This window comes from Gopherus evgoodei, chromosome 10, assembly GCF_007399415.2.
Source record: "Gopherus evgoodei ecotype Sinaloan lineage chromosome 10, rGopEvg1_v1.p, whole genome shotgun sequence".
Classification (NCBI taxonomy): Eukaryota; Metazoa; Chordata; order Testudines; family Testudinidae; genus Gopherus; species Gopherus evgoodei.
In genome coordinates, this window is record NC_044331.1 from 28,151,455 (window position 1) to 28,163,630 (window position 12,176).

A 12,176-nucleotide genomic window follows, 5' to 3' on the forward strand; every position below is an offset into this window, starting at 1 on the left:
ACAGCTTTCATTACAGGTGTCTGCAGAGAATGTTCAATGTAAAATGGCCTGATATAATCAGTAATAAAGAAGTCCTAGAATGGGCACAGCTGCCTATAACAAGTGGTACGGAAGAAGAGATGGACCTATTTTGGATATCTTTTAAGAATGCTCCCTAATAGGCTACCCACAGAAGCATTTCTTTGGCAATGCCAGAGCAAGAGACTAGTGTGCTTTTACATCATTATAACTTCATCGACTTCAGTAGAGTCACTCCAAATTCAGACTAGTGAATGAGATGTGGATCAGCTTTGCATCTTGTAACTATGTAACTATTAGGAGCTGAGATGTTATAATCAGAAGAATCTTTGAGTAATCCAAAGCAATGTAGATGGAATTTGATCAAGGGGACAAAAATATAAAATGAACTAAAACGAACCGTACGACCAGCTGAATTCTTTGATTTGACAAATCTAACAACCCAGCAGTGAACCATTCAGAGTTGTCCCCAAAACCAAACACCAACATAAAAAGCATCTGGAAACATAGTTTCCTGCTTTTCCTGTGTTTCTCTCTCAAAAATAATCTTAGGAAAAATAAACATGCAAGAAAGAAGAGGAACATTTTGTATATAATGTCAATGAAAATGATTTTTTTCTTTCCTTCTTGTTATACTCTTCAAATGTATCAAGCACAACACAGGAAGAGTGTGATGAGGCTGTGCACACGTCTCAGGGACCACAAATCGTCCTTTATTTACAGTATGGGTCAGACTTTCAAAAGAGCTCATTATCCACAATCAGGGTCTGGCTTTTATAAACGAACTCAGCTGTCACAATTCAGGCACCTAAATAACTGTCCAGATTTTCCAAAGACGTTGACATTCTGGGTGCTAGGCATGTTTGAAAGCCTGGCCCTTATGGAGGTCAAATCCAGAATTGTTTCTCTGAACCCTCAAATTTTGGGGATTTAGATAAATTGGACCTGCATATGAACTACCCCAAGCTCTGGATGTGAAGGACCAAAGCTCAAAGCAAAACAAAATGTACTTGTTTCTAACATCTATGAACATTAGAAATGGGACCAAATAACTCTAGTATTGCTAAAAAGAAGGCGGGGTGGGGGGAAGGCTGAGCATATGTATAATCAATTATTTCCAAGGAGCTACATGCTCTTGTTTTCCAGTACTAGGAGCACCCATACACTTTTCTACTATGGGATGTCACCCTTGGGAGCTTGGCCATGACTATGAGTCACAGCTCAAAAAGAAATTCAACAAGTATGAAGAATTTTCACAAGACTCCTCCTTGCAGGCTTTCAGGTGCAGCTCATCTGTGACACATGTTAAGATGATCTCTGCTTTCACACTATGGCATTCAATATGATAGCAGAAAACCTTGTATGAGGAACTCCTTCAGATACAAAGACTCAGATCCTGGCCCCTGCTCTGGCTCCTTTGCAGCACTCCAGTGACATAATGAGGCCAAAAAGTTCCCCAGGTGCCTGTAAGTTTCCTTGGTATGAGGAAACGTTGGCTGACACAGCTAGCTCTTTGCCACCTTTGAAAGCTCCTGGCATAAGAGGGGTGGCTAGAGTAGACTGAACTCACTGGTTATCCCCATAAGCCAGATAGATCTTTGGGGGCTGTTACAAATTTAAATATCTTTCTGCTGATCTAAACTAAGGTGGGGACAGGGACAGTGGAAGACTTCCTGGGCATAGCTGAGGGGTCATTCCAAATACTTTTTGGTTCAGACTGGAAGTTATAGACGCATTGTTTTGATTTAGTGATGACTTTATAAAAAACTAAGTAAGGTTCAGGGCAGCTTTAACAAGTGACACCTGTTAAACATAGTCCATAAGAACTTCACATACAGTAGAACCCACTAACAATTACCTCATATATAGCAAAATCCCTGTGGGAATGAAGTAGAAAGGAAGTCCTGAATAGAGCTGATTGGGAAATTATGAAAATCCAGTTTTTAAACCGTCTAGCATGGTTTTATTTGTAATCATGTCCCTTTCATATACGTTCTCCAGAGCCACTGTAGTTTTGGAAAGGGGACCTTTGACACGAGTCAGGCATTGAGGAGGGGAAGGGTTCTTTTTGTTAAGCTACAAACGAAGGTAACATTATAAAACAAAAATGAGGAACCAAAAAATCCTGAAATAGTCAATTTTCATTTATATTAATACTAATATAAAATTGATGAAAGAGAAAAAGAAGAATGGTAATGCCCTCAAAGAATTTACAAGACTCTTCTTTTACCAGACGACGTGCTAGAAGGTTGCATTTGTGCTGAATGCGATTGACGGCGAGTAAGAAATGAAAGGGGGCCTATTTGTGGGTGATTATATTATGCCTTCGGGGTGTTAAAGGGCACAAGGTCAAAGACTAAGTGACTTTAACCATATGAGAAATGCAAAAATTCCCTGCTTGAGTATCTTGCTGCTTATCTGAAATTGAATTTTTATATATAAAAATAAAGGAAAGCATTCAGCCTGTACATTTACTGAGCATTATTAAACATAGCTACGACATCACTTGTGGTCAATTAGAAAGCTCCATAATGCTCCCAGGGTTCTAAAGCTCCAAAATAAATAATACACCATCAATATTATCTGAGATCCCCCACAACACAAACACAAATGGATAATTCTATATAATTAAGGGAATCTAGCAATAAAATGAGATCCTGCTTCCTTCTGAGAAAGCTTTAAACTAGCAGCTCTAATAGGTGAACAGCTGTTTTCTTACCTGATAATGACACACTGGTTTTCTCTGTCAATAATCATGTTTCTGTACATGTTGTCCGCTAGAGCATAGATATGTGGTGGATTTTCATACTGAGCCTATGGGAGGGGGTTGGGGAATATAATATACATTTCAGACAGAACATTAAATACCACAGAAAAAAATAAGTATTTAGCATGGAAGAGTTTCTTGCTAGGACAGAACATTCTGCATCTTAAATTGAGGGTACGTCTTCACAACTCGCCATATCGGCAGGTAGCAATCAATTGCTCGGGGATTGATATATCGCGTCTCATCTAGACGTGATATATCGATCCCCGAACACGCTTATATCGATTCCGTAACTCCACCAACCTGAACAGAGTTGCAGAATCGACGGGGGAGCCGCGGACATCAATCCAGCGCCGTGAGGACGGTGAGTAATTCGATCTTAGATATCTAAGTATCAATTTTCCCCTGTAGTGTAGACCAGCCCTGAGCCTCAGACGTCAGCAGTTACATATTAAAGTCAGCATAAGTTCTTTCTAAGGAGCCTTTTTCATGATAGCAACCAATAATCATTGTCACTGTTGAGATTTGTTATTGATCTCCCAACCATAATTTTTGTCCTGGCTAAGATATGTAAACACTGTATTTAAAAAATGTAGAATACTTAAATACATACTTGTCCAAGAGAAACACACATAATTTATGCCCTTTCAGAAGTGGCCTTAAGATAACAAATAAACAAACTATACCACTGCACAGAGCCTCAAGCTGATTGGCCACATCAGACCCCCAGCCCATTCAGACTGAATAGTATATTCAGTAGTTTTCAGTCTATGGACAAGCCTGATTCCAGTGCAGCAGATTGAGTTACCTATGTCTTAGTGCCCTCCTTCTGCCCCATACTTACAGCCCAATTTTCAAAACTGGCTTCTGTGTTTTGGTGTCCAGCTTTAGAGATTTAAGGTGTAGGTAGCTGGTGAAAAATTCTGGTATAAGGGAACTGTCTGATGTGGGAAACCTGATTTTGGTCAAACTTAAATCAATAAATGAATCTGTTTTGCAAGCTTAACTCTGTTTCAGTGACTCCAACATGTAAATAGAAGGAAAAAAAGAAGCAGGACTTCACTAAAATTAGATGCATTCAAATTAAGTTCTTCTAGGTCAGTAAGTTCCACCACCACCAAAACCAGTCAACATATACTCACATTAGTCCAAACAAAGAGAGAAGAACCTTAACATACAATTGAATATCTGCAATATCTTATAGGAAACTTTACTTACAGCTCCCTGATACATTTCAATTTCCTTTTCTCCAAAGTATGGCATCTGTTTGAAAGGATTCACAGAGATTAACACAGATCCAATATATGTCTGTATTCAAGAGCAGTTAAGGTTCATGAGACTTCCTCAGTGGCTATAGTTTCGTAAAGTAGTACCTTATTACTGGTGATGTATTATACAATATTTTGAGCTATAAATATCTATCAATAAAACAAACCCGTACAAAGACAATTGGGTTTCCCATCAGTGCTGTTGAAGAACTATCCTTAATAGTACGAATGATATTACTGAGGCTTACAAATACAATACATTACTATTGATTCAGAAAATATTCTATTTTAATTTTTTTAAGTTAAGCGTGGAGCTCAGGAGCCTGTATCTGAGGACAAAAAAAAAAAATAGACACTTTCAGTAAAAATACAAAAAAGGAAATGATATATTTGAACAGTTTAGCCTCTTTTGGAGTGTCTTATTGACAGCTTGAGAAGGACTAGCTGCTGTGAATGTGACAAAAGCAGCATTTTAAAGGGACCCATCTGAACTCTCAGTGGTGTAAACTTCAGTGGAGTACCCTGATGTACAGATGTTAAGCAGCATACTCTCAGGCCACGTCCAGACTACCGCCATATCGGCGGGTTTAAAATCGATTGCTCGGGGATCGATATATCGCGTTAAAATCTAGACACGGATATATCGATCCCGAGTGCGCTTATATCGATTCCGGAACTCCATCAACCCCAACGGAGTTCTGGAACGACCAGGGAGATGCCGCGAACATCGATCCCGGCGGTGTGGACGGGTAATCCGATCTTAGATATTCAACTTCAGCTACGTTATTCATGTAGTGTGGACCAGCCCTCAGGTTGGGTCCAGTTCTCTGATAATAGACTACTAGGCCACGTCCACACTACAGAGTAAAATCGAAATTAATAAAATCGATTTTATAAAACAGGTTTTATAAAATCGATTTTACGCTTCCACACTAGGGCACATTACTTCGGTGGTGTGCGTCCATGGTCCCAGGCTACCATCGATTTCCGGAGCAGTGCACTCTGGGTAGCTCAGTAAAAGAATGGGACCAATAACTTCGATTTCCGTCCACACTAACCCTAAATCAATATAGTAATATCGATTTTAGGGTTACTCCTCTCGTTGAGCAGGAGTACGGAAATCGATTTTAAGACCCCTTAAAATCGATTTTAAGTGCCTTGTAGTGTGGACGGGTACAGCGTTAAATCGATTTAACGCTGTTTAAATCGATTTAACGCTGTAGTGTGAACCAGGCCTAAGTGTGCTGCAGGAAGTGGTGTTAGTGATTAAGTAGGTGGCACTGTTCTAGACAAGTTACTATGAAAGCAGCACCCCAGAATGGTGTTGTAGGGCAGTGGAGCTCAATCTTGCCAGACTACTGTACCCCTTTCAGGAGTCTGATTTGTCTTGCGTACCCCCAAATTTCACTTCACTTAAAAACTACTTGCTTACAAAATCAGACAAAAATACAAAAGTGTCACGGTACACTATTGTTGAAAAATTGCTTACTTTCTCATTTTTACCATATAATTATAAAATAAATCAATTGGTATGTAGTGTATAGTATATACAGCTGTATATAGTGTATAGCATATACAGCAGTATAAACAAGTCATTGTACGAAAATCTAGTTTGTATTGACTTCACTACTGCCCTAGTTAAATTCTGCTATGGGTAATTACATTCTGATACCTGAAATGCTCTTGCAGATTCCATGTGTGACATTGCAGCCTATATAATTTTATAAAAATATGCTAATGAGTGAATATAATGTAACTGAAATATGCTTCATGTAAAAGGTCTCTTGTAAGGTATCATTACAAAGCTTATAATCTGCTGAGTGTGATCTTCCTATTTGTATAAATGTGCCACTCTTGTATCTGAAACTAGAAATATGAAATATAACTCTGAGGGCCTATTGTAATTATGCAAAGTGTGGGCCATTAATGGTGGTTTGGAATCTTGATGACTCCCATTAACCAGGACAATTGTCTGCAGATGGGGGTGTTTTACCTGTAAGTCTTCCTCTATGTGTGTGCTGGCAAGTGGGCAATGAAGTCTTGCAGTGACATGTGATCATGTCACTTGGACTGGAATCCATCTTTAACCCTGGTGTCTTTCCATTGAGAAGGAGGGGGTGGGAACCCAGAGAGGGACAAAGGATTCCCGCCTTATGCAAAAGGTATATAAAGGGATGGAACAGAACAAAGAGTGGGAAGGAGCCATCATGAAGAATCCCCTAGCTACCAACTGAGCTGGAAAAAGAGCTGAACCCGGGGAAATAATTGTGCCCAGGCCTGGAAGGTGTCCAGTCTGAGGAAAAAACTTACTGAAGCATCTTTGAGGGTGAGATTACCTGTATTCAGTTTGATTAGACATAGATTTGCGCATTTTATTTTATTTTTCTTGGTGACTTACTTTGTTCTGTCTGTTACTACTTGGAACCACTTAAATCCTGCTTTCTGTATTTAATAAAAATCACTTTTTACTTATTAACTCAGAGTATGTATTAATACCTGGAGGAGCAAACAACTGTGCATATCTCTCTATCAGTGTTATAGAGGGCAAACAATTTATGAGTTTACCTTGTATAAGCTTTATACAGGGTAAAATGGATTTATTTGGGAGTTGGGCATCTGAGTGTTAAAGACAAGAACACTTCTGTTAGCTGCTTTCAGGTAAACCTGCAGCTTTGGGGCAAGTAATTCAGACCCTGGGTCTGTGTTGGAGCAGACGGGAGTATCTGGCTCAGCAAGATAGGGTGCTGGAGTCCTGAGCTGGCAGGGAAAGCAGGAGCAGAAGTAGTCTTGATACAACAGGTGGCAGCTCCCAGGGAGTTTCTGTGATCGAACCTGTCACACTATGGATATGGAATTGGGTAGATTCAGCTAATTAGCAACCTCTCAGTTGCCAGCAAAAAGTTGCTATTATCTGCAATTGCTAATAAGTGGAAGGCAGGTTTGTGAGGCAACAGCAGGAAAGGAAGCATTGGAATGTGCCTTCGCTGCCTGCAGCCTTACAAACCTGCCTGAGAGCAGGGTAGCAGCAGAGGGGGCGGGGCTGCAGCCCAGATGCTAGGGCTTTCCCTGGTGGGAGCTCACATACTACCTCTCCCTGCACTCTCCAGGAGTTGGGGCTCAGCACGTCCCAACGATTCCTTCCCCGTGCACAGTCCCACAGCCGGGTGCAGCCCAGAGAGTGCACGGAAAGGTACTGGGCAGCTCCAGCATCTGGGCTGCAGCTCCTCTCCCTGCTACTGTGTAGCCCACGGCCTCCCCTCACAGCCCCACACCTGTGTGGTCTCTTGCAGGGCTGTGGCCCCAGAAGGAAGCACTGGGTGCTGAGAAGTGCTGAGTGCAGGCTGGTTTATTCGGCTGCAGCCAGAAAAGCAAAGTCTCAGCACTTCCATCTCCAGTTGCAGCCCCCAAAAACCTGCCTGTAGGAGATGCTCAGCACATCCCAGCGCTTCCTTCTGGGGCAGCAGCCTTGCAAACTGCCTGAAGGTGGCGCCTTTCTTCCAAAAAGAGATGGTAATAAACCACATGCTATTCTTAATTTCCAAATCCCTAGTAACAATTATGTTTAATGGGATGGGATTAGTTCCTGGCAATATATTGCCATTAACTGGAAGCTGCTAATATCAGGAATGCTATTAAATGGAATCTACTGTACTTCACTTCCTTTCCTTAACTGTTATATAGTTATGCTGTGTGCTCTTACATAGCTGCAGTGTTTTACTGCAGAGAATTTAATTGATGGATGAAGTAATTCCTCTGTGCATGTGTAATACAGAATTAGTATTTAGTGCCCTACATAAGAATCTATTGTTATGGAATAATAGCTGCAAAATGAGGTCATGTTAGCCAGCAAGGAAATAAAAGCCACTGCACATAATTTCTGTATTGTGAATTTGCAATGCTCCCCTCATACATTTTTGGATTTAATTCAAAGATGAATGACAACATCCAGGGCACCAATATTGTAAACCACGCACTCATTATGTCAGTATAAACCTATGAAATGATTGTTTTCTGATGAAAAACTATGTCAGCATTTAGTGGAAAGGTTCAGTAAACTCTGCCCCAAGTGGCACAGACTAATGTTCATTCATGGATGGACATACTAACAACTGAAAATTCAGGAGCTGATCTCTAGATTAAAAATAAATAAATAAATAAAAGCCTGCACAAACTGGAGAGGGATAAAAAAGTAATAACAGTATTTACCAGAAAAATCTAACATCTAACCTGTCTGATTTAACCATGAATTCTTCTGAAAAACACTTAATAACACCACTTTGTTAGACTGATAATTTTAATACAAATGCCACATTTTTATAGGGAGAAAATGAAGTATCAGACATGCTTTCATCAGTGCAAAACACAGTACTAAAAACTTCACAAGTGTAACCCAAGAGAGAGAAAGCTCCAAAGGAACAAAGGTATTTTGTGCTACTAAATGGAAGAGTACTATCTCCTGGCCGCAACTTTTTGCTCAGTGTATAAAGCGTTTTGCTAAATCCCACATGAACTTTCATATAAAATGCTCAGCATCTTTCAGTTATCTGCTTTCATGGATGGATGGATAGATGGACGGAGATATATAAATATATATTAATTAGTCTTATGCTCTATAGCAGCAAGCCCACATTGCCCCAGTAAAAACATGTCCATAAAGGATACAAAGATGTAATCATCCATGTACCGTTTCTTTAGATTCTCCACTATGGAATCCTCTGTGATTTTGGAGAGAAGGACCATATCATCCACTCCACTTTGTTTGACATTGTGACTCTGCCAGTGATATCGGTAGTGCCCCTTGCTGCCCTGTAAAAAAAATGTAATATATATTGAAGAGATACAGATTTCTCATTAGCTTTAAAAATTGAAGAGTCAGTTCATTCATATATGCTGATCCCCAAATTATTTTCTCACATTAAACAGCATCCACCATCTCTTGCTTAGACTCAGAGACAAATAAAAAGGCATCTCTGTATACACAAATAATGTGAACTTCAAAATTTTCAGTTAACAATTGAAGTATCAGTCACTCATCAATCTATTTAGTTTATCAAAGAGAAGATTAGGAGCTGATTTGATCATGGTCTACAAGAACCTACATGGAGAGAGATTTCCAATAATATACAGCTCTTTAATCTAGCAAAGAAAGGTATAATGAGATCAAATGACTGGAAACTGAAGCTCAAAAAAAAACAACCCTCCAGACTATAAATAAGGTGCAAACATTTAACAATCACTATAATTAAGCACTGAAACGACTAACTAGGGATATGGTGGATTCTCTACTACTTGCAGTCTTTAAGTCAAGACTGGATATTTTTCTGAATGAATATACTATAACTCAAACAGAAGTTATGAATTAGATGCAGAAATTATTGGGTGATATTCTATGGATTGTGTAATGCAGGAGGTCAGACGGTTTGATCTTAAATGTTCCCTTCTCATTTTAAAATCTATGAATTCTTGTATTTAGCTGATATTTACATAGGAATTCTCTCAGCAGGCTACAGAGTGCGTGAGGAACTACTGTACTCTATGGTTACTACTGAAGTCTTAAAATATTACAAAGCACATGACTTTAAACTAAAGCCAGTCTTCAAATCTGTTTACTTAAACCAGTGCAAACCCATATGTGGACACTCTTAAACATATGGCTTATATGTAGCTTAAATTGTTAAAGAATCAATCAATTAAGCTACATTGATGTAAGCCAATTTTAAATCTATTAAAAGTGTTCACACAAGGGTTTGCACCAATTTAACTAAAACAATTTTAAAAGCACATCTTAAGGAAAATCAGTGAAACCTGTAATATACACAAGGCCTAAGAGTCTAGTCTCAAAACCCAGAGAAAGTAATGGAAAGACTCAGTGATGAGCTGCCAAAATATTAACAGGTTCCCTCCTCCTCACCCCACGAGGGGGTCCTGTCCCCCCCCGGGGGGTCATGCCTCATCCAACCCCCCATGTTTCCCAGGACCCCTGACCCATCCACCCCACTTCCCTGTCCCTTGACTGCCCCCTGCCATCCCATCCAACCCCTCTTCTCATTCCAGATGGCCCCCTGGGACTTCTGCCCCATCCAACCACTCCTCCTCTCTGTTCCTGACTGCCCCCAACTGCCTCATCCAACCCCTGTTCCTTCCTGACTGCCCCCTGGGGACCCTTGCCCCCATTCAATCCCCGTTCCCTGCCCTCTGACTGCCCCGACCCCATTCACCCCCCTACAATCCACTGAACTCCACTGCCCTCTTCCAACACCCCCTCCCTGCTGCCTGCCTCCTTACCGCACTGCCTGGGGCTGGGGCTGGGGCCGCTGGGCCGGGACTGGGACCGGCGCCACGAGGCCCGAGAATCCTCGAGCCAGGCAGGTCCCGGGACCAGCGCAGCGGGGCCAGAGACTCCCCGGGCTGGGCCGGGACCGGTGCCGCAGGGCCCGAGACTCTCCGGGCCAGGCCGGAGCCGCTCGGCTGGGACCGGTGCTGTGGGGCCCGAGCTGGGCCGGAGCTACTGGGGCCAGAGCCGAGGGTCCTCAGCCGGGACTGGGCTGGGGCGTTTGGCCGGGGCCAGGCCAGGGCCAAGGGGAGTCGGACAGGGCCGTGCCGTGCCATGCCGTGCCTCCCTGGAGCCCTCTTCGCACCTCCCAGCACCAGCTTACCTGCCTGTTGCTGGTTTCACGCTTCCCACGAATTCGTGGGAAGCAGGGGAGGGGGAGGAGGAGGAGGGCGGAGCATTCAGGGGAGGAGGGGGATGTAAGTTGGGGCTGGGGGCTGGGTGGACAGCTGCTCGAGCTTTTGTTAAATTTAAAAGCTTTTTTAGAACAGGTTGTCCTGGAACAACCGGTTCTAAAAGGGTTTCTAAATTTAACAACCGGTTCCTGCGAACTTGTGCGAACCGGCTCCAACTCACCACTGGAAAGACTCCCACTGACTTTTAATAGGCACTATATCAGCCCTTTAGAGTGGTAAGAGTATTTCCCACTAATGAATCTACACTCTGGTGGACCTGCCTAATTGTGAGTCCACTGTCCCTGAGTGACCCCAAGCCCACCCTTCTGTAGCCATGTAGATGGCATTCAGGGAATCCACAGCCCAATGGAGCTGCAGAATGGACAAGTTACCAAAGTTTCTGCCTTTTGTATGTCATATACTATCAATGTGTTATTTCATATAGGAAAAGTATATGCCATGTCAGAAGAAAATTCATTCTTAAATGTGTATTTCTTGCTACAAATTATAAATGAAATTCTGCCAGTTTAGCATTTTATCACAGAAAATTTTGGCATCTTCAAATGTTTTTTTATTTTACCCAGTCACAATAACAAGTGGTATTTGATTTAACTTAGATTTGTCAAGAAAGAGGCACCTGCAAGACATAGGCCAACCATGTAAAAGTTTTCATATAATGTGAAAAAGCTTCTGCCTGAGACTGGTGGACTTTGCCTTAACACAATGAAAATAGTGATTTGGAAGCATTTTTTTAAATGAAGGAACGAATTCATTTTTGGAAGATATTTCAAGCTATATGACTAAAAGATCAGCACAGGGTCAGGATATTTGAAATTTGACGATTTGCTCAAGGAACATTTGAAAAATCATCAGTATTGTGGCTCAGGGAAGACCAACTTTTTAACACACCAAACCTACAATGAATTCAGCACTATAACGGCAGAGCGGCTCAGAAACCAATTCACTGATGAAGTAAAGGATGCCAGGAACTATTACATAATAATCGATTCAACACCAGATGTGAGTCATGTAGACCAATTAACATTAATTTTAAGATATGTGACTGGCAATGGTGAAGTTGTAGAGCGATTTCTTTGTTTTGCCCCACTAAAATCCCACACTTCTGAATATCTAGAGACGGCAGTTTTGGAACACTGCAGCCAAATCCTGTGAGGGAGCTACACATTTTTACAAAAATTGCCACCTTAACGTCTGTCACTGAGTGGTTAGAGAGGTTGAAGTGTTCTCCTATTGGTTTTTGAATGTTATGATTCCTGATGTCAGATTTGTGTCCGTTTATTCTTGGAAAGATCATTAAGTGGTCTGCCGAGACCCTCAGCAATTAAGTGGTCTGTGAGGGAAAAAAAAAGACTACAAAAACAATCAAGGTGCCTCAT

At 41.5% G+C, this 12,176-nt stretch overlaps 1 protein-coding gene across 1 annotated transcript in view; it reads right to left on the reverse strand.

Annotated features, from left to right (window-relative positions):
* MYO1E (myosin IE) overlaps positions 1–12,176 on the reverse strand; it is a 153,409-nt gene that overhangs the window by 83,061 nt on the left and 58,172 nt on the right. The window contains 3 exon segments of the mRNA XM_030577662.1: positions 2,738–2,832; positions 4,004–4,093; positions 8,716–8,859. Of these exon segments, the coding sequence (XP_030433522.1) occupies positions 2,738–2,832; positions 4,004–4,093; positions 8,716–8,859 (329 nt within the window).